The sequence below is a fragment of the Pleurodeles waltl genome, chromosome 3_1, assembly GCF_031143425.1.
Source record: "Pleurodeles waltl isolate 20211129_DDA chromosome 3_1, aPleWal1.hap1.20221129, whole genome shotgun sequence".
Classification (NCBI taxonomy): domain Eukaryota; kingdom Metazoa; phylum Chordata; class Amphibia; order Caudata; family Salamandridae; genus Pleurodeles; species Pleurodeles waltl.
Window position 1 is genome coordinate 563197795 of NC_090440.1, and position 26590 is coordinate 563224384.

Here is a 26590-nt window from a genome sequence, read left to right on the forward strand (position 1 = left end):
TTCAAAGCAATCTGGTGGTGCAAAGAGGCCACCCCACGCCAGTCCAGAGACACCTATTTCTAAAGGAGATAAGGTCACACACCCTCCTACAGGAAACCCTTTGTCCTGCCTTCCCCTTCCTCGAGCTGGATGAGTAGCAGGAGGGCAGAACAGTGTCTGAGGGTGTGCAGCAACGTGAGCTGCCAGGCAGACACTGGAAGGCTGCACAGGCAGATCTGAGGGATCCTCTAAGAAACCCCCAGAGTACATGGTATCATGCAACTAATGCTGGAATCGTTGCATGGTTCTGACATGTTTGATACCAAACACGCCTAGGTTTAGAGAAACCATTATGTAGCTGGACTACTTGTACTGACAAGTATCCACTATATGTCTTAAAATGGCTTCCACGCACATACAAAGCACAGAGAATGGAGTCTGATGTTTGTAGGGGTACTCTCACACTTAGGGACATGCACCCTACCCTTGGGCTGAAGGTTTTACCAGAGGGGTGACTTACAGTGCTTAAGTGTAGTGACTGCGATGTAAGGCAAGCCTTTCATTGGGGGGTGAAAGGGTGCATGCACCATTTCGAGCAGGCTGCAATGGCAGGCCTGCAGATACAGTTTGCATGGGCTTCTATAGGCTCACAATACATGCTGCAGCCCATGGGAGACCCCTGGGTACCTAAGTACCATATACTAGGGACGTACATTGGTGCACCAGTATGCCAATTGTGGGGCTAGAAAGTTACCAAGCACCAAATTTAGAGGAGAGCACAGCCACTGGGGTCCGGGTTAGCAGGATCCCAGTGGACGACAGTCTAAGCATACTGACATCAGGCAAAAAGTGGGGGTAACTGTGCTAGAAATATGGTACTTCCCTACAGAGATGGAGGATGAACTGGACAGTTTAAGCAAATAGGTTTCTGAGGGAAGCCTGACCTACTTGAGCATCTGCTCTAGTGTCAGAATCTAGGCAGTAGTACTTAGTGAATGTATGAACAGGTTGCTGCTTTGTAAATCTCTGGAATAGGAGTATTGTGCAGCAAAGCAGTAAAAGCTGCTTTTCCTCTAGTAGAGTGTGCTTTTGGTCTAGCAGAGTGTTTTGTTAGCCTTTTGATAGCACAGACTAGCTATTGTTAAATCGATTGTTAAAAGGTGGCTAAGCTTGTACAGAGGGGACCAGAGTTGATAATCAATTGGTCCGATCTGTGGATGTCCTGTGTCTTGTCAAGATAGAATTTGTGAACTCGTCTCACATCCAGGGAATGGAGTTTTTTTGGCTGGAGTAGAGGGATTCTGAAATAATGTTGGCAAAGAGATTGTCTGGTTGACATGGAAGTCTGAAACCAGCTTAGGGAGGAATTTTGGAGGAGTCCTCATGACCACTTTGCTAGAATGAAATATGGTGTATGGTTCATGCAAACAGAATGCCTGGATCTCGCTAACCCTGTGGGCAGATGTGATTGCTACAAGTAAAGCAGTTTTCCAAGACAGGTGTTGGAGAGAGGCCTTGTGTATGGGTTCAAAGGGTTCCTGCATAAAGTGTGAAAGGACTGTATTGAGCTCCGATGGAGGGGAAGGGTGCCTAATGGGAGGAAAACCCTTTTTCAGATCCTCTAGGAAATCCTTGATGATTGGAATTCTGAAAAAAAAAGTTTGTGAAGGACATTTTCTGTAGGCAGTAAGAGCTGCCAGGTGAACATTTATAGAAGAGAGTTGCAAGGCAGAGTCTGCCAAATGGAGTAAGTATGGAAGAATGACATCTTGACAGCAAGTGGTAGAGTCTTCGTTCTTAAATGAACACTGTAGGAAAGTACCATCTTGCCTGGCATGTTACCCCCATATTTTACTGTATGTATGTTGTTTTAGTCCTTGTGTCACTGGTACCCTGCCAGGCAGGGCCCCAGTGCTCATAGTATGTGCCCTGTATGTGTTCCCTGTGTGGTGCCTAACTGTATCACTGAGACCTCAGTGTTTATGCTCTCTCTGCTTTCTAAATTTGTCACTGCAGGCTAGTGACTAAATTTACCAATTCTCATTGGCACACTGGTACACCCATATAATTCCCTTGTATATGGTACTGAGGTACCCAGGGTATTGGGGTTCCAGGAGAACCCTATGGGCTGCAGCATTTCTTTTGCCACCCATAGGGAGCTCAGACAATTCTTACACAGGCCTGCCACTGCAGCCTGCGTGAAATAACGTCCACGTTATTTCAGAGCCATTTTACACTGCACATAAGTAACTTATAAGTGACCTATATGTCTAACCTTCACTTAGTGAAGGTTGGGTGCAAAGTTACTTAGTGTGTGGGCACCTTGGCTTCCCACATCGTTCAGGGCAAATTCCCCAGACTTTGTGAGTGCGGGGACACCATTACACGCGTGCACTATACATAGGTCGCAACCTATGTATAGCGTCACAATGGTAACTCCGAACATGGCCATGTAACATGTCTAAGATCATGGAATTGTCACCCCAATACCAGATCCCCCGGGTCTCTAGCACAGAACCCGGGTACTGCCAAACTGCCTTTCCGGGTTTCCACTGCAGCTGCTGCTGCTGCCAACCCCTCAGACAGGTTTCTGCCCTCCAGGGGTCCAGGCAGCCCTGGCCGAAGAAGGCAGAACAAAGGATTTCCTATGAAAGAGGGTGTTACACCCGCTCCCTTTGGAAATAGGTGTGAAGGGCTGGGGAGGAGTAGCCTCCCCCAGCCGCTGGAAATGCTTTGATGGGCACAGATGGTGCCCATCTCTGCATAAGCCAGTCTACACTGGTTCAGGGATCCCCCAGCCCTGCTCTGGCGCGAAACTGGACAAAGGAAAGGGGAGTGACCACTCCCCTGACCAGTACCTCCCAGGGAAGGTACCCAGAGCTCCTCCAGTGTGTCCCAGACCTCTGCCATCTTGGAAACAGAGGTGTTGGGGGCACACTGGACTGCTCTGTCAGTTGATCCCACTGGTCCTCAAGACATTCCTGTAGAGCTCTTATGTGGAGACAGACATTCAGTGTGAGAAATATGCAGCAGGCCATCGAGCCGAGGAGAGAGGATACTGTTCTCACTGTTGGATGGGAGGTTTTCATGAAAATTTGAGATTTCTGAAGGATTGATAAGTGTCTCTTCTCCGAAGGACACACGCTTGCTTGGAGGGTGTTGATAGAGGCCACCATATAATGTATTAGTTGCACTGGGACAGAGGTTGACTTCACATTGTTGACATGGAGGCCCAGGCGTTGAAGGAGATTGCAAGTCCAGTGTAAAGATGCTGAGCTTCCTGATACGTGGACACCTTGATCAGCCAATCATCTAGATATGGGTAGACAAATACTGTGTGTCTTCGTAGATGGGCTGCAACTACTGTCATGCATTTGGAGAATGTCATGGGTGCTGATTTCAGGCCAAATGGAAGCACTTGGTACTGAAAATGGTTGTGCCCCACTACGAACCTCAAGAACGTTTAATGCTTTCTGGCTACTTGTACATGAAAGCATGCGTCTTGAAGGCCAATGGAGCAGAGCCAATCCTCTTGGTGTAGTTGGGGGTAAATTTGGGGTAATGAAGGTATCGAACTTTTCTCGCCGAATCCACTTGTTGGCTGTTTTGAGGTCGCAAATGGGTCTTAATTGGTTCCTGTTTTTCTTTTTGACAAACAAGTACTTGGAATAGATGCCTGTTCCATGTTGGTGAGTAGGAACAGGCTCCACCACCTGTTTCTGTAAGAGGATGTCTACCGCCGCTTGAAATTGTGGAAGTTGGAATCTGGCTGGTTTGGGAGGAATGGATGGTGGAGGATTTGTGAACCTGAGACAATATCCATTGAGAACAATATTCAGAACCTAGGTGTCTTGCATGATGTTTTGCCACTCTTCCAGATAATGTTGGATGCTTGCCCCTACCGAAGTGGGTAACGGAAGAGGGGGAAGAAATGATTCAGGGCAGTGGTTCCCAACCTTTTGACTTCTGAGGACCCCCCAATGAATCAAGACCGGAAGCCGGGGACCCCCAGCAATTTATACGATTTAATTTTCAAACATTAAAACAGTAATTCACAAAAAATATAACAAGTACACACTAAACAAATACTCAAATTACTAAAGATAAAATTCTTTTATATTGAAAAAATATGCAAAAATCTAAACATTTTATTGGGAAGGTTGGCGCTGCATCTCTGCAACTACCTTTTCAATGTTTGGTTTTATTTAGGAAAGGTGAATCCTCAGGGCAGATTCTACATTTCTGGAGCGATTTCTGTTTTTATTTTTTAGGTATCTAAGATCTGAGAAAGCTTTTTCACATTAATAAGTGAAGGGGTAAGGAAGTAAACCATAAGGGCCTCTCATCTCTCCTTAACCTCTCTGTCACATGTACTTCATTTGTTTTATAGCACCTCTCATACCACTGTAGGGTGTCAGGGCACTTTACAGGGGACTCCAAGGTGTAGGATTCACATTTCATCCACACTGGTAGGCATTTTCTAAGAGTGCTTGGTCAGGAGAAGCACAAATTTAGGATTCAGAATACAGCACAGTGATTAGCGATGATGTTAGCAATAAGAATGTATTTCTAGACAAGCAAACCTTTTTTAGCAGCATAAAGAAAATGAAAGTCTAGGAAAAAAACAACTTTCTAATTTGTGCCTTGCGGTTTGCATGCATCTCTTTAATGGCAGTTCACAGCTCACTGTGCTGGATTACGATTATGAACTGCACAGTAACAAAAGAATCTCGAGGAGTAACCCACTGTACCATGCAAATAAATTACTGTTCTTTGCATGATACACGTTCTTTGCAGCAGGCATATTAACCATCTGTGCTACATTTGAGTCAAAACTGCCACTGCACAAAACTCCCATCTCTCTCCAGCAGATACATTAATCACTTGAGTTAGCTTGACGCTTTTATTTTTGCAATACAAGGAGCTTTGCAGTGCGTTTAAAACTGCTCAACAAAGGAAGTAATCAGTGTGAAAACACGCACTGTGTCAGAGTCCCCAGCTGGAGAAGGGCCTTCCTCCCAGCCCAGGCCTGCAGACCCCCCGGGAATGTGTCATGGACCCCAGGGGGTCCGCGGACCACAGGTTGGGAACCACTGATTCAGGGTTTCGATGTTGGTTGCTTGTCTCCCTGAGCAGGTCACTGGCTTGATCTTTTTCTGGCCTATTTTCTCTTGTAAGGCTGGTAGGATAGTTGGTATTGTTGAGACTGTGTACCGGTCTGTTGGCGACCCTGATACCAGTGAGGAGTTTGAACCCTCAGTTACGAAAAATAGCTTTGGAATGACCTTAAAGATTTTCTTGGCTCTTTAGGTTTCTCTCCGCCTCTGCCTTCATCCTCGACATCTCATCATCGGTATGATTTCCGAAGAGAGTGGTACTGAAAAATGGTAAATTGAGGATTCTCTGTTGTGATTTTGGCTTAAAAGAGGTAGACGAAGCACAGACAGATGTCGTGGCAGTATTCATCCGCCGCCAGTAGAGAAGAATCCACTGCTGTGCTAATTACTTGATTGGAAACCATTAGGTTTTCAGTGAGAATTTCATTAAAGTCCTCTCCCTTGTCTCTAAGGAAATGTTCTACGAACTGTTGGAGTTAGCCTTCATTGTAGTGGCTGCTGTACTGCTGACCTTCCAACCCACAGAGTCTAGTTTGCGAGTCTCTTTGTCCGGTAGAACTGCGGAAGTAGGAGCAGTGGCATGATGTCTCTTTGCGGCCACTACAATAACCAAGTCAGGTGACGGGTCCGTACGGAGGAAGGCCGGGTCTTGTTCCAGGGGACAGTACTTCTTCTGAAGCCATGTTGGAGTTGGCTTGGCCGATGATGGGGTTACAAAGAGGTCCATCACAGGTTCTAAGAGACCTGGAACTAGATGTAGCAAAGGACGTGAGGCTGACCTATGCTGCAGGGTCTCAAAGATAACCAATGTCGTCAGTGTTGAAGTGGACATCGGAATGTTTAATTTGTTAGCACTCCTGACCAAAATTTCTTGAAAGGTAGAAATGTCATCCACAGGTTAAATGCGTGGAGGATGGGAGTCTGAGAGGCTCGGTAAATATCTCCCAGTACTTGTAGATGAGGTCTCAATGGTCTGTCTGGATTGAGACCTTCCTGAATAGCACCAATGCAGATGACAGCCTTGAACTATGTTGATGTGTCTGTAGTAGTGATGTGAGTGATAACGAGAATGGAAACAAGATCTGGGTCTTGGTGCAGAAGGTAGTCGTGCTGGTGGTAGTGAAGCAAGCATTCCGGGACACGGTGCTGTAGGTGGTGGAGGTGGAGCAGTCTGTGGAGGAGGAAGCAGAGATGGTGCTGGCAGAGAGTCAGCTGGTGCATCCCATGACGGGGAGTAGGTGCAAGAATACTCGGAGTCTGGCGAACTGAAGATCCTTATCCTTTTTCGGCGTGCTCACTGAAGCCTGGAGGAGGCTAAAAAATGTATTGACGTTGACTGTCCTCACTCCTTTGATGTTGATCTACTCTTTGACAGTGAACGACACCGACGTCTGCCTCGACGGCAACCAATAGTGTCTCAATGTCGATCTTGACCGCACTGTCGATCGACGGTGCTCGCAATGCCGATAAAGATCACAACGGCAAACGGCGAGGTGGCCTTGGGCACCTCAACGTCAATCAATGTTTTGTCATCAACATAAGTACCCGTAGTCCTGATGTCAGTATGCACCACATCCTCAACATCGATCCATGGATAGACGGTGAATAGGTTAGTGCTGTTCCTCTTCTCAATGTCGACGTTCTCAACTTCGACCGAGACTGATGGCATTTTTCAGTCCTTTTCTGTCTAGGATGCCCTCCAGAGACAGATGACAGAGGCCAGGGAGAGGACTGACCCTCTCCTCACCCTGAGGTTCCAACTGCAGATTGCGCCTTCTGCTTTCGACGCTCCTCTGCACCCTGAAGGTGAATCTTCTCTCTGTCGCGAATTGTATTTCTTGAAAAGGTCCTGCAAATATGGAAAGTGTAGGAAGGTAGCCTCTTTCTAGCCTTGTTACCCCCACCTTTGGCCTGTTTGTGAGTGTATGTCAGGGTGTTTTTACTGTCTCACTGGGATCCTGCTAGCCAGGGCCCAGTGCTCGTAGTGAAAACCCTATGTTGTCAGTATGTTTGATATGTGTCACTGAGATCCTGCTAGACAGGACCCCAGTGCCCATACGTTTGTGGCCTATATGTGTTCCCTGTGTGGTGCCTAACTCTATCACTGAGGCTCTGCTACCCAGAACCTCAGTGTTTATGCTCTCTCTGCTTTTCAAATTGTCACTGCAGGCTAGTGACTAATTTTACCAATTCTGATTGCCACACTGGAACACCCTTATAATTCCCTAGTATATGGTACCTAGTTACCCAGGATATTGGGGTTCCAGGAGATCCTATGGGCTGCAGCTTTTCTTTTGCCACCCATAGGGAGCTCAGACAATTCTTACACAGGACTGCCACTGCAGCCTGAGTGAAATAACATCCACGTTATTTCACAGCCATTTTACACTGCACTTAAGTAACTTATAAGTCACCTATATGTCTAACCCTCACTTAGTGAAGGTTAGGTGCAAAGTTACTTAGTGTGAGGGCACCCTGGCACTAGCCAAGGTGCCCCCACATTGTTCAGGGCAATTTCCCCGGACTTTGTGAGTGTGGGGACACCATAACACGCGTGCACTACTATATGTAGTGTTACCATGGTAACTCCGAACATGGCCATGTAACATGTCTACAATCATGGAATTGTCACCCCAATACCATTCTGGTAAGGTAGTATATCCTCTGAGATACTTTTGGCATATTGCCACTAAAATAAAGTACCTTTATTTTTAGTAACTCTGAGTATTGTGTTTTCTTAGGATATATTGCTAAGTGATATAAGTGGTATAGTAGGAGCTTTGCATGTCTCCTAGTTCAGCCTAAGCTGCTCTGCTATAGCTACCTCTATCAGCCTAAGCTGCTAGAACACCTCTAATCTACTAATAAGGGATAACTGGACTTGGCACAAGGTGTAAGTACCACAAGGTACCCACTATAAGCCAGGCCAGCCTCCTACAGAAAGGGTCAGGAACATGAGTATCTGGAAGATGGAGAATACCTACTCTGTGAGTATCTGTCTTGGCCTTTTTTCTCCCACAATGTGGGCACTTACCAAAATGAAATGGCAATTTTGAGACCAAAAATACAACTTCCTGTCAGAAAATGACAGACAAGGGTAGGGAGAGACCGAAGGCATTGAGAGTATCTGTTATCAGTAAAATTCAGAGGTGAATTTTCTTGAAAAAAAGCCAAAGATTAGTCAAGCTCAATGCTCCAGGGTCCTGTCAGCAAGAGCTGGAAAAAAACTGAATGAACTGCCACCTGCTCAGCATGATGGGATACTAGTGGTCTCTTGGATTCTTAAAGGTACAGCCTCTATTTTAACTCAAAATGGCACCCTATGGGGCACACTGCCCTGCCTTACTGCTTCTCCCTACTCTACCAAAAAAGGGTTTGTGAAAGACATTTATGCTGTTTTTACAAAGACAACAGGAAATTACATACATATAGAATCTCGTGGCCCCCTTTTTAAGTACAAGATGAGTAATTGGGCCATTGTAGCCTGTTTGTACAGGCTGCATAATATTTTTATCTCTTAAGTGACTGCAGGCCTTTCTGAAGAAAGGCGAACAGCTGCACTTAAGAAGATATATTGTGAAAAATGTATCCGGGGTCCCTGCACGTGGACGGGACTATTCAGTGCTTATGGCTATACATGGAAATCCCCTACGAGAGAACGACAATTTAACTTCCACTCTGGGGCACATGGCAGTCTGCCCCGCATCGACTACATTTTCATGCTTATGCATCATATCCACCTTTTTACAAAGGTTCATGATCTGTTGTGTGGTATTACAAATCATATTTTAAGCTACTCAGAATTAAAAAAAAGAGCTTTGTACTGCCACAGCACACTATTTCCCAGAGAATGCAACATCTTTCGACTCGGCTCAGACCCTGTGGGAGGTCTACAAGGCAGTCATTAGGGGACAGGCAATCGGCCTAATAGCGGCCACAAAAAAAGAGGAAAGAGTCCAACTAGAAACACAGCAAATGGAGCTCTGGGTCCTCGGGACAGCCCTGATACAGGGCTCAAGCGAGGACTCCAAGCACAAACTTAAGCTTAAACAGCACGAATATGGGGACATAGCGACTGAGGCAGCTCATTTGAGTCCCAGAACGACGCAACACTACATATACGAAGTTGGTGATATAGCTGGTAAACTGCTAGCAGGGCTAGACAAGAAAGACCAGTCAGGCAATTGGGTGCTAGAGGTGGGAACACTGAAAGGCAAATTGGTGTGTGAGTGGTGACACATTGCTGACGCTTTTGCGGCCTACTATGCTCAGATGTACACCCCTGCAGTGGCTACTACTGTGGAAGAGTCAAGAGAAGAAAATAAGTTACTTACCTGTTACTGTAGTTCTCAAGTATTAGAATCTTTAATAGATTCACGTGCTTGAATCATTTCCCATTGTCGAGATGGGAATCCCCCGGTACCTTAGAATAGCAATGTAATGTTAAACATAGTGCATGAAGTCACTAGGCCCTTCACCTTTGTAGCCTAGCTTAATCAATTTAAAAAAGAGACCAAACATAGTGCAGTAGAACTAAATGAAAAGAGAGAGATGTGAGCTTCCCAGAGGAGGAGGGTGGGTAGCATGCAAATCTATGAAAGATTCCAGTACTGCAGAACTACAGTTACAGGCAAGTAACTTATTTTCCTACCCCAGTATTGAAACTTTCATAGATTCACATGCTTGAATCCGAGTATATAGCAGTAGTGAAGCACACTGCAATCTCCAGTGTACACAAAACATTTATAACCATAGATAAATATCCTGATATCTACTAACATATTTTAGAAAAGAAAGTTTAATTTTATGTGTACAGCAAATGATGCATTTTTCTCATATGCTGGCATGTCAAACAGTACTAAATAATAGAAAATGTGCAGAACTAATGCTGGGATGGTGGGGAAAAAGGAGACAGCTCACCATCACTAAAAAAGATGTCTCAGCACCGCCTGACTCACTCCCACATCACCTTGAGGTGTTGAATCTAAGCTGTAGTGCTTTGTAAAGGTGTGCGTATTCCAGGTGGCTGTGCAAATGTCCTGAAGAGGCACATTAGCAAACAATGCTGTTGACATTGATACAGTTCTAGTAGAATGAGCATGTTCTGATGTCTGCAACTGTTTTACTGCTGCCTAGTGACAGAAGTGAATTGCATTAGATATCCACCTCACAATACTTTGTTTGGAAAGGGGATGACCCTTTCTTGGAGCGTTACATGCCACAAATAACTGGAGGAGAGGATGGCATGGGTATGAGGTAATAATCCCATTCTGTGTTGTTGTTGCGGCGCTCTCCTTCCTCTCTGTCCTCATCAGAGGTTGCCGGGTCTTGAAGACGAGCTATCTGAGGGGTGTGCCTTACTGACTCAGGCAATGTCATTGGTCTATGCCTGGGTGTAGAAGGTTGTTCTGTAGGTGACTTTGCAGGTGTGGATACTTGTTCTGTAGAGGCTGACACAGGTGGAAAATGCTTTTTATAGTTGGCGAGCAGGAATTTTAAATCTGAAATCAGAGACCCTTTCCTCCTGGTATGCGCATTGCTCCTGAGAAGCATAGTACTCCTGTTATGCATATTCCTGTTCCCCATGCCCTTCTTCCTTTTCCTGGCATTTAACATGCAGGTCAGATGGACTGTGTGCCACACTGAAGGGTCCTTCATCCTCTGAATCTTTATCCTTCAACAGATGTGCAGGTATCAGGACTTATCTTGCTTGGAGATGTGTGAGATGGGGTCAAATATTTGCTCTTGTCAGATTTCTGTATTTTTCCCTTGTCAACGGTGTTGTCAGCGAGGTCTTTGAAAGGGTCGTTGACGGGGTGGCAAGGATCAACATTGCGAAGACCCTCTCTTCCGTGGATGAAGAAGTCGCTGTCGGTCTTACTAATGTTGCCAATGGGATGGACGTCAAGGGCAAAACGGTCATCGCTGTCATCGACGGTGAGATGAGAAAAATCTTTAACGTCAACGGTCTGGCTGTCGCAGTTGTCATCGTCATGAAGGTAGAAGGGGTGCACAGCCTGAAGACAATGCTGGTAGTTGCCGTCGTCACTGCTGCTGTATATGTCTTTGTCATTGATGGTGCCGACAACGAGGCTCTCGTTGACGGTGGAACACTTGTTGACGAATTGCCAGAAGATGGTGCTGATGAAGGTTTCTTAAAAGAGTGATGAACCTTAGGAAGTGGTTTAGGTGGTTCAGATGACACCTTTGTTTGCTTTTCTGAGGTATTTGTAAGACCCATGGGTGGTCTTTTTTTACTCTTTTTTGGGCTGCTCACTGGAAGATCAGGAGTGGGGAGATCTGTCCCTTTTTAGAGATTTTCCTGAGAAAGTAGAGGAGCCCTCACTCTCATAGACAGACACAGGTTTTTTCCTGTATTTTAGCTTCCAGAGCCAAATTAGCAGTCTTCCTTCTCTGTCTTTTACGGTCTTGTTGGAAAATATTCTACATGCCTTGCAGTTCTAAGCTGTATGATCCTGGTGAAGACAGTTGATGCAATCTTGGTGAGAATCCTCGAAGTGAAGCCTCTTTTTAGGCCCTGAAGAGACTTTTGTCTCCTTATCTGACATGATTAGACGAGATGAGCAGTCAGATTGGACACCAAGTATGACTTTGGTGTAAAAGAAAAGGCACCCAAAAGCACATTAAAACTGGAAAAAAATTCCTAAAAAAGTCTATTGAAAGGTATAACTGAGCAGAGCTCAGTGGAGACTCCCTAGCACGATGTGTGGTAGAAAATCTGAGGGACTGGAGCTTCTCACAGGAGCGTTCTAGAGGGCTAAGCAGCCTGATTGGCTGAAACCTATATTTGGTCTCTTTTTTTAAATTGACCACGTTATGCTACATAAGTGAAGTGCCTAGTGCCTTCATGCACTATGTTTAACATTACATTGCTATTCTAAGGTACCGAGGACTCCCATCTGGACAACGGGGAATGGTTCAAGCATTTGAATCTATGAGACTTCCAATACTGGGGTAAGTCTTCACCTACATACATTTGCCAACTATAAGGACAGCAGAAAGGACGCACCTCAAAGAGGAGATCAGGGAGGAGGAAATAACGGCAACAGTAAGGGATTTGTTGTTGGGCAAGACAGTTGGCCCCAATGGGCTCCTGATTGAACTCTGTAAACCACTGAGCCAAAAACTGGCTCCTCATCTTCTGAAGATGTTTTTAGAAAACCAATAACTAGGTGTCTTGCCCAAGGATCAACAGTTGGCCACTATAATAGTCATTCTCAAGGCAGGGAAACCACCGAAGGACTGTGCGTCCTGTAGGCCAACCTTCCTCCTCAACGTGGAGGCCATAAGCCTTGCCAAAGTCCTAGCCACCTGCCTCTTCAAGATAATCCCCTAAACATGGAGGCCATGAGCCTTGCTAAAGTCCTAGCCACCCGCCTCTTCAAGGTAATCCCAGGCCTGGTCCACTAGGATCAATCAGGCTTCATACACCATCGTAGCACGACAATAAATCTGAGGCACGTACACAGTGTCCTGAGCAGGTCCCCCATATACGAGAAAGAGCACTGGTGTTCTCCCTAGACACCCGTATAGCATTTGACTCTGACGAATGCACATATATGTTTGAGGTATTGGCAAAAAAGGGCTTTGGCCCAGGCTTTATCAAATGAATACGGCTACTATACACTGACTCCCTTGCACGTGTGAGGGTGAACGGAGGAACATTTCAGGTCTTCCGTCTGCCACGTGACACGAGACAGGGCTGTCCCCACTGATATTCATGTCTGTACTGGAACCCTTGGATAAGACAGGACCCCCTGGTTTGGGGGCTGCAATGGACTGAACAATGGGAAGGTAAAATCTCCCAGTGTGCGGATGATATTTTGCTATATATGACGGACCCGTCATACTATTCGTTCTGGTATCATTTCACTGATTGGGGACTGTAAATAAAGTCACGGTAACAGGGTAAGAGTTTTTCTTGCCTTGCTTTAATGGAAGTATGAATTTTGTGTATACCTTGTAGTGTAGCAAGCTTTGGTGACTACCAGGTGCACATTTCACTGTAGTTACTCTTCTCTTGATTACTAAGGTGTAGATCCTGTTGGAGTATCACGTTCATAAACAACCAATTGAGAACCAACTTCCCCAGCACAAAAATATTTAGTTATCCTCTTGATATCCTCTTGTTTGGTGTTTTGTTATTTTGCTTATTTTGGGTGTTCTTTGCCAATATAATTAATGATGGTTACTCAGCCCTCCTTACTGTTTTTGCACGCCCTGTTCCCATTGCTGCTGTAGATATTTTTTTTATTGCAGCTGCCTTTTCATCTCCTGTCCTCAGTACCACCGTCCCATGTATTTTCTTCTTGCCCTCTCGTCTGTTTGGATGTAACATTTGCTTATGGTTTAATAGCATTTCAGTCTTGAAATGCTATTAAACCATACTCATGTTGTTTCTCCATTAGCGGCCACCACTCCCCCTTGCCACTGAAAACTTTTCCTGAGTGACTAGGCCGAAAATACCACGCGTGATTCATTAGCTGTCTGAGGAAACAGCTGTTAGTTTAACAGAGGCTGATGGAACTCTCAATAGTTTGGTAGTAAAGCTAAGGATACTCTGGAGATTGAGTGGTAGGGTTGCAAAGACCGGTAACAATTCCCCACAATGTGTAACCGGATGTCACACTCCAAAGTTTTCCCGTGCAAGTCAGGACTGTGAGCAATCAACCACATTACAACCAAAGAGGGGAACTCAGTGGGCACTCGTTATGTTTCAACAGACACACCTTAAGACACAACTGTCTGTTCACCTATTTCTTCTTTTGAATTGCGACTCCTCTGGCAGCTCAGCCCCTTACTTCACCCTCCATGGTAAGCCCTCTTTCCATATGACCGTCTGGTGCCTGTTCCTTGCTGTGGATACTCACATCGTTGAAGTGCTTGGTTGTGTTCAGGATATATGGAGTCCGCTCACTCTTCTCTGTTTTCATCCACCCTTGTCCAAAGAATTCCCTGTGGGATTAGAGCACAGAGCAGTACTGAAAGATATGTGCACAAGTGCAATACAGCAGTAGGTCTGAAAGGAGAAGAATGAATGTGCTGCAGAAAACATGTATCTAGGTGGGAGACAAAACATGGATCTACATGACATTTTAACTGCCCAGGCTAAGAAGCAATGATTAGAAGCAGACTCCTAAAGAGAGGAATGAAGAGATTGCGAAACAAGCAGGTGTCTGAAGGTTTGTTAACAATGCGCTAGAGTCAACTGTGACATGTTCGCCATGCATGCTGGTTCTGTGGCAGTACTGAAAAGGGAATGCACAATGAAGCAAGTATTTTTCCAATGGCGACGCAGAGTGGTAAAATGGCCATATTTGAGGTACTTCACGGAATTCAAGGGGACGTAGATGCTTAGTTGATGGTACACTAGAATTTGGGGTATTGTCATCGCAGAAGCTAGCCAAGCCGAGTCTAGGCAGATAAAGGAAAGCGCACTGAGTTAGATAGGATTGTGCTAGGAAAATAAAGAGTGAATAAGATGGGAATGAGGTTGTACCAGTGTTTAACTTGTGCGTGTTGTTTCCGGTGCGGGCGCCGGCACTTATTTTTGAGGGCCGGAACTTGTTTTTCTGCCTCAAGCATTTACTGCGGATGGAGGAAGAGAAAAACGAGAAAGAGTCACAATGGGAGACAGCAGAAAGCTGCAAGAGTGACTAAAGGGGCAGGGAGACGCTGTAAATGGATTAAGGAGGCCCGAGATGGCTTCAGGATACGCTGCCTCGGTATTCCAAGTTCGCACATTTAATTGCAGCAGCCTCGAGTTTAAGAGGAGGGATTTGGGCACCGGTGCGTTTTTATTTACACATTAAGCACTAGGATGCACTGACAAGTGTAGGACAGACCATTGCTTAATTAAGGTCCTGGGTTAAGCCAGATTTAGCATCCCTTCTGATTCTCTCCCTCCTCTGGGGGAGGTAGGGGGCGGGCTTAACACATAACACTTCTGGTCTTCCTCCGGTGATCTCATTGTAAGCTCTTTTTGTGTTCAAAGGTCAGGTTTTGGCAGATTGCCTCATAGCTGTGACCAGCACGTGAGCACACATTTCCTCGTTCTCAAGGGAAATGGAAGGAGACTAAAGGAATGGAACAACATTTAAGGAGAGTCTGGAGAGAACGAGCATGCACTGGCAGCCGGAAATTAAACAAATACTTTAGAATCATTTAATTAGGTCTGCTCCTCTGAATATAACACCCAAGCTTACCAGAGCTCACCCCTACCTAAGGCCGGCGACATGGGCAAATACATAGGCAGGTCGACATATTCTTCTCAGTACTGAAACAACCAGGACTACTGCAGGCCACAAGTGATGTACAGTAACAGGCCTGCCGATGAGCCCCAGGTGAGCTACTGGTGCTACAGGCCATGACTGAGACAAATTGGAAATGCTGTGTGTTAGTCCTGTTGGTGGTATGTCAAGGGGTGCACTAGAGTGAGTTACAATAGTGGAAGAGCAGTGAGTGATGCCAATATAGGACGAAACGGACATAATAATGCAAGGCAGAATACAAACGATATTCGTAATGAGTAAGAGGAAGGTGAAGAGACAAAGAGAAGGTGCTGTGAAAAGTTCAAAGTATATAAAAAGGTTTCTCAAATCGATTTAAGAGAAAGTAAAAGGTGTGGGCATGGAATGTGGAGGAGTGTCAGTGTGGGTGAAGATATACTGTCAAGTTGGGGTAATTAAGGGGATCCTATTTTTCCGATCTACAAGGGGCTGTGAGAAGGGTGAGGTGTAATGAGTGCATATCAAGAGCCAGAGAAAGCCTCACAAGTTCACAGAAAGAATGTCAGAAGGACGGACAAAGATAGGTCAGAGAGGGCATTACTTACTCATATGGAATCTTCTTGAAGATGAGATGGTCCAGTAACGTCAGCTGCTCTGCGATCTCCAGGGCCGAGTGATTCTCAAAGGACTCGGCTTTGCCTCCCTCAGCCTAAAGATAAGATTCAGTTATTAAAGTCCGCCCACCCACATAAAACAGGCTTGACACAAACTGTATAACTGTAACTGAATCCAGTCTCAATATCCATCCCTAACAGCTCTATCTCCAGTCCTAACACCAAACCACATCTCCACTTTAACTATAGCCACTAACTTGTCACCTCAACCTAAACCAATCCCTTTAAAGGCAAAATAAGCCACCAAGCCGTCTAAAATCTCCAACCTTTTAGGATCTTCAGAATACTTAAGAGTTTTTATGGCAGGAATGTTGCAAGACCTGGAGTGGACTGCTTCCTGATGGGTGGGTTTCTTGGGCCTTAACTTCTCCAGTTCCACTATCTGTTGTTGAAGAATAGCTGTCAGGTCAAAAACATAATCCATGTCAGAAACAAACGGATGTTTTGGACATCACAACATTGGGCTGTTCAGGATGCTTACTCGTAATCTGGATCTGGACCTTCTGCTGCTCAAGTTAAGGGCATCCTTTTCCGAACCCACAATATCACCCTACACTGGAACATGTGGTAGGTAAGTGTCCTAGAGAAGCTGCCAACTTCTCAGGAGGAAATAGCCAAAAGGAGTAAAAAAACACTCCTTGCTGGGTGCAGAATTTAAAGGACTGAAGAAAACCAGGAATCAGGAACCCAACAATGAAATTCTTCTAGAGCAAAGAGTCAGGATCAACAACTGAAGGGGGTGAGGAAACAACCAAAATAACTCAACTTTCTTGTGACGCACCTGCCAACCAGCCTGAAGCACTTCTATAGCAAAATAATAGGAAAATAAAATTACATCAAACATCAACTGACGAGAACCATAAGGGATTGAGAAAATCAGGAAGAAACAGCCATGAATGAAAAGGAAAATAAAATGTAATTACATCCTGAACTATCCTAGCTGCTGAGTAGCTTTAAAAGGCAGCTGCAGACTCTCACAAAGGCGACTACCATTTTGGAATTGGGGACAAAGAGAAGCAACGAGACCAGGAGCACGAGAGAAGGCAGCCCCAAATGAGTGAGACTCAAAGCCTGCAGCTGTGGGCTTCTTGAGGGTTTTATGGCGCCCATGAACCAACGACCACACAAGGTACTGCCTAACTTTGATGCCCAGATGGCCGAGACACCACGGTCGCAACAGCAAGGCCCACATTAGCCTATGTGATATTAAGGGGGACAAATGGAACCTTTATAAGCCTGACTCTTTTCCTAAGTAGGTTTTGCGTGGTTTCTTCGGTGTTTGGCTTCCATAGTCAGATCAGCTCAGGGGTCAAGTAACTCTCGCATTGTGATAAACCGGGACATATTTTCAAAATTTTCAAAACTAGTTGCCGCTAGGTAACCTGCATTATTGATTACTAATATGAGAAAACAAAAATGTGAAACACGAACGATGAAATTAGCAATACAGTTAGCATTTTTAACTTCTCCTTTGTCCCTTTAAAAACTATCATGTATTCACTTGTGGCAGACCAGAATCCTCAACAAGGTCCCTCTCTAAATATTTAGATATAAAACAGCAGCGTGATGGGGGACACCAAGCTAGGCCCTTTCAATGTGTTAGGCTTTGATTTCTGGATCCCATCATTTATTTTTCACACGGGGTCAAAATATACTTGTATTTACCACAGCGTGGGTAGATCTTGATTGAAGAACCAGCTCATACTTTAAAGTACTTGTACCAATAGAGTCACCTGCATAAGAATGTGCCCTCCACCACCGCTAGGGTTGAAATGTTGCACATGGGTTGAAAAGGCACACAAAACATCTAAATTGGTAATATGTTTTTTGCATACCAAGGCAGAGCCGCCAAGTAGTGTGTGAAACATTATCAAACCTTACATAGTCTAGATGGGATAATTGTCTTAAGGGACTTGAGATGGAAGTCCCACTTCATGTCTGAACTATAGTTTGTGCCAAGTATAAAAGATAGCAATGCCTGTCAACCCTCTCAAGCTGCATTCTAGAAAACATCATATTCGTAGCATGTGTTGCAGCAGATATACATTCTCTGCATTCTCCTGCCATCTAGTGCTGGGCTCTGGCACTTGCAAATTGTTTTCTTCCAAGAAGTCTTTTGAGTCACAAGGTATGTAGTGACTCCTCCCTTATGTGGAAATATGCATGGGCAACAATGTCAGGTTCAGACCTGTACGGCTGATGATCTGAGATCGGCGTTTTTTCTTCGCCTCCATTCAGGCCCAGCTGGCATACTCCTCAACTCTTATATATGGAAAAGGATAAGTTACTTACCTGTAAATCCTAGTTCTCTTCCAGGGGTATCCTCATCAAAGTCATAAACATTTAATATTCCCGCCCTTGTGCGGGGACCCCGGAGCATATATAAAATACACACATATAAAGTATGAAATATGCACGAAAAATATATATATAGCATTTTTAGTAGACAAATTTTCATACTCAACTCATATATACATGCGTAAAACAGCAATGCAGACTATAATCATAAACAGGCTAAAATGCTTTATTTCTATGGAGTTTTTTTTTTTTTTTTTTAAACAGTCCTTTTCAAAATTACAATAAGAGAAAAAATATTTACCAAAGCCCCATAACTGGGCCTAGGGAAATAAGCAGTAATAACATCAGAGAAAAAGAAGAAAAAACTACATTGAAAAACAATGGAGCATTCTTAGCCAATAGGTTGCATGCAGGTTAACACAGGAGAACCATAAAAATTCTGGCACCGTGCCTTTAAGACCCTGAGCACCTCCAGTATCCCACCATGTCTCAGGGGTGAAGGAGAGGTGACAGTTGGTTCACAGTTAGGTCAGTACTTTTTTACGGTGACAAGCTGTGTAGCGGATTCGAAAGATAGTCTGTCCTGCACTTCTAGGAGACGTGTGTCTGGGGAGGAGGGTGGGTTGTTTATGACTTTGATGAGGATACCCCTGGAAGAGAACTAGGATTTACAGGTAAGTAACTTATCCTTCTCTTCCAGGGGATCCTCATCAATAGTCATAAACATTGAATAGATTAGCAAGCCCATCCCTTAACTTTGCGGACTGTCTAATAGAAGTGCAGGAATAGATATGTATCATGCAAACAAATTTCTCAGAGAAGCTTGCCCAACTTGGGCGTCTGCTCTTGCATCTGAGTCCAAACAGTAATGCCTAGTAAATGTATGTACAGGCTTCCATGTAGCAGCCTTCCAAATTTCAGAGATTGGCACATTATTAAGGAGGGCAGCAGTAGCCGCATTTCCTCTTGTCGAATGCGCCTTAGGTCTAGCAAGTAGCTGTTTGTAGCCAATTGATATGCATTAACAATACATGAAACTATCCATCTAGATATGGTTCGTTTTGATGCTGCCTCTCCTGTTCTTAAATGACCGTAATTTACAAACAAGTGGTTGGAATGTCTAATTAGCTTGGTTTTATCCAAGTAAAATTTTAGCACTCTTTTCAAATCTAGGGAGTGCAAAGCTTTTTCCGCCGGAGTCTCCGGATTGGGGAAAAAAGTTGGTGGAGAAATAGTTTGATTGATGTGAAATTCTGACACCACCTTCGGTAGGAATGATGGATGAGTTCGTAGAACCACTCTATTCTCGTGGAAGACTGTGTACGGTTCTTTGGAGGACAAAGCCTGAATCTCACTGACCCTCCTTGCGGAAGTAATGGCTACCAAAAAAGCCGTCTTCCACGTAAGGTGTTGCAAAGAGGCTTTGGTGGTCATTCTAACCCTGGCGGTAAAAACCGCCAGGGCGAATGACCGCGGTAGCACCGCCAACAGGCTGGCGGTGCACCGCTGGGCATTCTGACCGCGGCGGTTCAGCCGCGGCCAGAAACGGAAAATCGGCGGTGTACCGCCGACTTTCCGCTGCCCTTGAGAATCTCCGCCGCCATGGGGATTCTGACACCCCCTACCGCCATCCTGTTCCTGGCGGGTCTCCCGCCAGGAACAGGATGGCGGTAGGGGGTGCCGTGGGGCCCCTGGTGTCCCCTGCAGTGCCCATGCCAATGGCATGGGCACTGCAGGGGTCCCCGTAAGAGGGCCCCACTATGTATTTCAGTGTCTGCTATGCAGAAACTGAAATAGGCGACGGGTGCCACTGCACCCGTCGCACCTTCCCACTCCGCCAGCTCCATTCGGAGCCGGCGTCCTCATGGGAAGGCTGTTTCCCACTGGGCTGGCGGGCGGCCTTTTGGCGGTCGCCCGCCAGCCCAGTGGGAAACCCAGAATGACCGCCGCGGTCTTTCGACCGCGGTACGGTCTTCTGGCGGTTCCCGCCAACATCAGAATCAGGCCCTTTGTGTATAGGTTTGAAAGGAGGGCCCATAAGTTTTGATAGCACTATGTTCAGCTCCCATGGAGGGGAGGGTTTCCGAATGGGTGGAAAAACTTTTTTCAAACCTTCTAAGAAATCCTTGACTACTGGTCTTGTAAAAAAGGATTCCTGAGAAGGTGACTTACGATAGGCTGTAATGGCAGATAAATGTACCTTAATAGATGATACCTGCAGACCCGATTTTGCCAAATGGAGTAGGTAAGACAGTATGACCTCCTCCTGAGCCAGTATAGGATTCTGACCTTGCTGACGACACCATATGTAGAACCTCTTCCACTTGAACGCATAAGAACGCTGCGTGGAAGGTCGTCTGGACTCCTTCAAGATGTACATGCACTCCTGCGAGAGCCCTAGGTGCCCATACTGCAGGAATTCAGGAGCCATGCCGTCAAGCTCAGAGAGGGTAGGTTGGGGTGAAGTATCCTGCCTCCCAACCTGCAAAGGAGATCCGGTCGGCACGGCAGCCTCCTGTGAGTTTGTTCCGATAGGTTGAGGAGATCTGTGTACCAGAACTGACGAGGCCATTGCGGAGCTATGAGAATCATTCTGGTGCTGGATCTGTAAAGTTTGTTGATCACCGCAGGTATGAGGGGGATCGGTGGAAAAGCGTAGAGAAATATCCCTGACCAGTCGATCAACAGGGCATTCCCTCGAGATCCCGGACGGTAGAACCTGGAAGCGAAGTCTGGGCATTTCCTGCTTACCTCGTCTGCAAAGAGATCCAATTGAGGCCGACCCCATTGAGCGAAGATGTCTTCGACAACTTCGTTGTGAAGGACCCAATCGTGGGCGTCCTCGAGGTGTCTGCTCAGGAAGTCCACCTCCACATTTTGTTGACCTGGTAGGTGAACTGCTGTAAGCGACATTCCTCTCGCTAGGAGATAGGGGTAGGGATCTCGTTCCCCCTTGTCTGTTCAAATAATACATTGTGGTCGTATTGTCCATTTGTACTAGGAGAGATTTCCCCTGAATCGATGGAGCAAAAGACTTGAGAGCCAGATGGACTGCTCTGAGCTCCAGCAGGTTGATGTGGTACTCTCTTTCGTTGTCGGACCACAGGCTCTGAGCTTGAAGGGAACCTAGATGAGTCCCCCATCCCTGAAGAGATGCGTCCGTTACCAGAGTGTTGGATGGGATTACCTGGTGAAATGGGGCTCCCACTGACAGGTGAGGTCTGTGCATCCACCATCGCAATGATTGTCGCGCTCTTATCGGAAGCCGCACTCTGTCCTCCCAGCGGCCTGTGCTCTGGTTCCAGTTGTTTTCTAGCACCTCTTGGAGAGGCCTCATATGTAGCCTGGCATTCGGGACAATGAAAATGCACGAAGCCATGGAGCCCAGTAGAGATGTCACCTGGCGAGCCGTAGGTTCGTCGGACTTTAGTAGGTCTTGACATTTTCTCTTTATTGATAACAATCGTTCCTCCGAAGGATACACTCTTTCGAGCTCTGTATCCAGTATTGCTCCCAGGTAATGTCGATTTTGCGTTGGAGTCAAGGTGGACTTCTGGTAGTTGACTTGTAGACCTAGAGACCTGGAAACACTGAGCACAATGTCCCGATGGCTTCTCGCCTGCTCCGGAGAGGAGGCTTTCAGTAGCCAGTCATCTAGGTATGGGTAAATTAAGATTTTTTGTTTCCTTAGATGTGCTGCTAACGTTGCTATGCATTTTGAGAAAACGCGAGGGGCAGATTTCAGGCCGAATGGTAGCACCTCGAACTGATAGTGCTGGGAGGCTATCCGGAAGCGTAGGAATTTCCGATGCTTGGGAATGATCAGGATGTGAAAATACGCGTCTTGCAGGTCGATGGAGCACATCCAGTTTCCCCGATGTAGCTGAGGGAAAATCTGGTGAAGAGCCAGCATCCTGAACTTTTGCTTTTTTATGTACTTGTTCAGTAGTCGTAAGTCCAGAATCGGTCTGAAAACTCCCTCTCTACCTTTTTTCGCTACCAGAAAATAACAGGAGTATACCCCCTTCCCTCTGTGCGTGACTGGAACTTTTTCTATTGCTTTTTTCCGTAAAAGGGCGTGAGCCTCTTTGCGCAATAGGCTCATGTGAGACGGATTGTCTTTGGTTGGTGGCAAGTGAGGAGGAGGTTGTCGGAAAAGAAGAGAGTACCCATTCTCGACAATGTTGAGCACCCATTTGTCTTTTGTTATACCACGCCACTCGTGAATGAACTCTGTGATACTTCCCCCCACCAGAGTGGTGCACGGTGTTAAGGGAAGCGAGTCCTCATTGTTTTGCTGGAGTTTTGGGTGTGGACTACTGTGGTCTACTTGACCCTTGGTCCCTCGTGGCCTTACGAGATTGAAAAAGTGGGCGTCCTTGCCTCTGCTGTGGCCTCTGGGACCAATGAGGGGTTTGAACCCTCTGCTGAAAAGGGCGCCTGTCGTAAGGCCTATACCTTCGCCTGAAGTCCTTTTTTCTCTCCAGGCCTACTGCTCTCATGGTATCCACTTCCGTCTTCATGCGCGCCATCTCCTCGTCTGTATGGGTACCAAAAAGCGAGTTCCAGTTGAACGGAAGATTTAGGATACGCTGTTGCGCTTCCTGCTTCAATCCTGTCAGTCTCAACCAGGAAGACCTTCTTGCACAAACCCCATGTGCGTACCCATGTGCAGCTAAGTCTGCCCCATCTGCTGCTGCGCTGATGGCCTGATTGGAGACCAGACAGCCCTCTTGAAGGATCTCCTGGAAATCCTGCCTGTCCTCCCTAGGCAATTTGCCTGCAAACCTGTTCAGAGAACCCCAGAGTGAACGGTCATATCTGCCTAGGAGTGCAGAAGCGCTGGAGACCTTCATCATGGAAGCCGCCGTGCCACACATTTTCCTCCCCAGAGAGTCTAGATGTCTACTCTCCTTGTCAGGTGGAACCGTGGAGGATGATGCTACTGAGTGCGTTTTTCGGGCTGCGGCCAATATGACTGAGTCCGGCGGCGGATCCGTCCTGAGAAACAAAGGATCTTGTTCAGGTGCTTTATATTTCTTCAAGATCCTAGCAGGAGCTGATCTGAGGGTGGCTGGTGCTAAAAAGGTATCCATGGTTGGTTGTAACAGACCAGGCACTAGCGGCAGCAGCTTTTTTGAAACCGCCCTATGTTGCAGGGTTTCAAAGATGATGGATGAGGAGGTTGAAGGTTCCGGAACCTATATGTTTAGTTTTTCTGCTCCCCTGAGAAGCACCTCGTTAAAGGTTGTAATGTCATCTACCGGGGAAACTCTAGCTGGCGGAGAATCCGTTAAGGTGGGGGAGTATTGTCTGACAGAGGCCCGACGATGACCAAGAGGGAGACCTTCTGTGATGGCGTGACCGTGACCTAGATCGTCTCTGGGAGCGTGACCTGCTCCGAGATGCTGTGGCCAAGTGCCGAGGCCTCGCAGTCGACTGGTGAGAAGCAGAACGAGCCCGTCCTGCCCGCGCTGTTGGTGATGGTGTTCTCGGGAGAGAGGCAGAAAGAGAGTACATCCTCGAATACTGCGAGTCTGGGGAGGCAGTCGGTCTATTAAGGCTCTCCAACCACCTTGGTGACAAGTTGATGGGCGAGACATGCCCAGACGATGCAGCTCTCGACCGAGATGAACCACTTCTTATGGAGACCACCGGAGATGTTGGAGTGGTCTTATCCGCCGGCGGAAGCCGATGCTCTGCTCCCTGCAAGACAGGTAAAACCTGTGTCGACATCGACAGCTGCAACAACGTCGAAGGGAGTGCCGCAGGTTGCTCTGGTCTCGACGTCGAGTGCCTCGACGGTGACGGCGATCCCTTGACCGCGACCTGCTCGACGTCATGTGCCTCGCCGTCGAGTGGTGGACCGCCGACGGCGGATGTCCTCGTTCTCGCCGCTGAGGCGATTTCGACGTCGTCTTCCTTGACGTCGAGGGGTGTGAGGCCTTTGGCGGTGAATGGGCACGCCAGTGCTGGCTCGACACCGATCGGTGGGTTGCCGTCAACGGAGATCTGCCCCTGCGGTGGCCATGTTCTCTCGACGTCGTATCCTTCGACGTCGGTCGGGTCGCCGTCGACGGTGATCTATGACGGTGTGATGGTGGCAGCGATTACGTCGACGGGGAACAAACAGGTATCTTCCTACCTGCTGATGTCGATCTAGCCTGTCTCTCCTGAGAATGGCTTGTTGGCTGCCTGGGAAGCGAAGAGGATGATGTTTTCTGCCTCTCATGAAGACCATGAAGCCTGATCTTCTCCCTGTCCTTCAGAGTTCTTTTTGACATGTTCTTGCAGTGTCTGAAAGTGTCAGGGCAGTGACTCTGAGGCAAGCACACAATGCAGAGAGTGTGTGGATCTGACTGGGCCTTCTTCTTCCCACAGGAAGGGCACTCACAAAAAGGGAAGGCATTTTTCAGTCAGGAAAAAACTTCTAGACTTAGACAAAGGTGTTAGATGTCGAGTAAAAGTAGAAAAAATGCTGTTTTTAAGTATTTTTCTGAGAAAAACTCAGAAAAACTGGGAGCTCAATGCTCCAGGATCCTCTCAGAAGAAGCCGGAAAAAAGAACAGACCTAACTGTGAACCAACTGTCACCTCTCCTTCACCCCTGAGGCATGGTGGGATACTGGCGGTGCTCAGGGTCTTAAAGGCACGGTGCCAGAATTTTTATGGTTCTCCTGTGTTAACCTGCATGCAGCCTATTGGCTAAGAATGCTCCATTGTTTTTTCAATGTAGTTTTTTTCTTCTTTTTCTCTGATGATGACTGCTTATTTCCCTAGGCCCAGTTATGGGGCTTTGGTAAATATTTTTTCTCTTATTGTAATTTTGAAAAGGACTGTTTAAAAAAACCAAAACAAAAAAAAAACCCATAGAAATAAAGCATTTTAGCCTGTTTATGATTATAGTCTGCATTGCTGTTTTACACATGTATATATGAGTTTAGTATGAAAATGTGTCTACTAAAAATGTTATATATATATTTGTCGTGCATATTTCATACTTTATATGTGTGTATTTTATATATGCTCCGGGGTCCCCGCACAAGGGCGGGAATATTCAATGTTTATGACTTTGATAAGGATCCCCTGGAAGAGAACAACTCTTATTGCCTTGTTTTCTAATCGTTTCCTTCCAGAGCCCGGTTGATTCCACATTCCATGGGGCCTCGTGCCCCTTGTCCTTGACAACGTTCCATATGTTTTTCAGCCGAGAATGAACCCAGGGTGATGGAATGGACACCCTTTCAAAACTGTCCTCAGGGTCACATGAAGTTCCCTTGGACAGACCACCACCAGGCCTGTAACCTTCATCTATATCCCGACTATGATAACATCAATGACACTGCATGCAATATCGACGGGAAAGGCGCTGGGCACATCAGAAGATGCAGAGGCAGGTTCCGATTACACCCCTGACATCTTCGGGGAACAGCCCCCACTCGGCGTTGAGGAAAGCGAAGAGCCCGGGCCTTCCACATCATCAACCATCATCTACTATACAGGCATTCTTCTCAGGCTCCAACTCTGACTCCAAAGACTCCCAGGCTCCCAGCAAATCTATGCCTTTGGGACTCCAAATGAAGACCTTGAAGCGGAGTGTGGCTTAAGTAGAACCACATATCAGGCCTTCCCAAAATGCCTTGAGTCGAGACACAGCACTCCCTTGAGGGGATCCGATATCCGGCCCTTTGACAAAGACTCAGCCCTGTGGGTCCCCACTGCCTTCTGGCACAGATTGGCATCAAACAAAAACCTCAGAACTGTCACTGCCCCTGCCTACACGCACTGCCCAAAGTACCTCAGAGGCCAAAGATTCTCTCTATGTTGGCACTGAACTTGCCTTGGAGCCGAACCTCCTCCAGTGCCCAAATGCAAGAAGGCCAAGTGCAGGGCCACCAGCCATCTTCCAATTGTGCCCCCTCTTCCACCTCTTCCTCTACCAGCTCCTTTTCCACCAACCACACCACACCTCACCCCAGCCTTCCCTCCTCATATGGACATTGCAGTACTTTCACCCATGTGACCCAGATGACACGCCATTTGACCCGTTGCTCTCTGATGACTGTGGGACGACTATGATGTCGATCCCCCGGTGAATCCAACTGACAGTGCAATTTCTGCTCATGCTCATGGGGATGCTGAAGTCGGCCACAAACACGTTCAAGGAACCAGTTGAAGCCATGGTAGATACAAAAAAAATATAAACGCTTCCCCAACAACCCTCCATACATCATAGGTCAAGCTGCCCTAGATTCTTTGGTGGTTCATACAGT

General features: G+C 46.5%; 1 protein-coding gene across 1 annotated transcript in view; it reads right to left on the reverse strand.

Annotated features, from left to right (window-relative positions):
• The window catches only part of RASGRF1 (Ras protein specific guanine nucleotide releasing factor 1), a 944233-nt gene that overhangs the window by 155351 nt on the left and 762292 nt on the right, over positions 1 to 26590 (reverse strand). The window contains exons 21-22 of the mRNA XM_069222980.1: positions 15952 to 16055; positions 13988 to 14072 (exon numbers count right to left, since the gene is read on the reverse strand). Of these exons, the coding sequence (XP_069079081.1) occupies positions 13988 to 14072; positions 15952 to 16055 (189 nt within the window). The remainder of the gene's footprint in view (positions 1 to 13987; positions 14073 to 15951; positions 16056 to 26590) is intronic.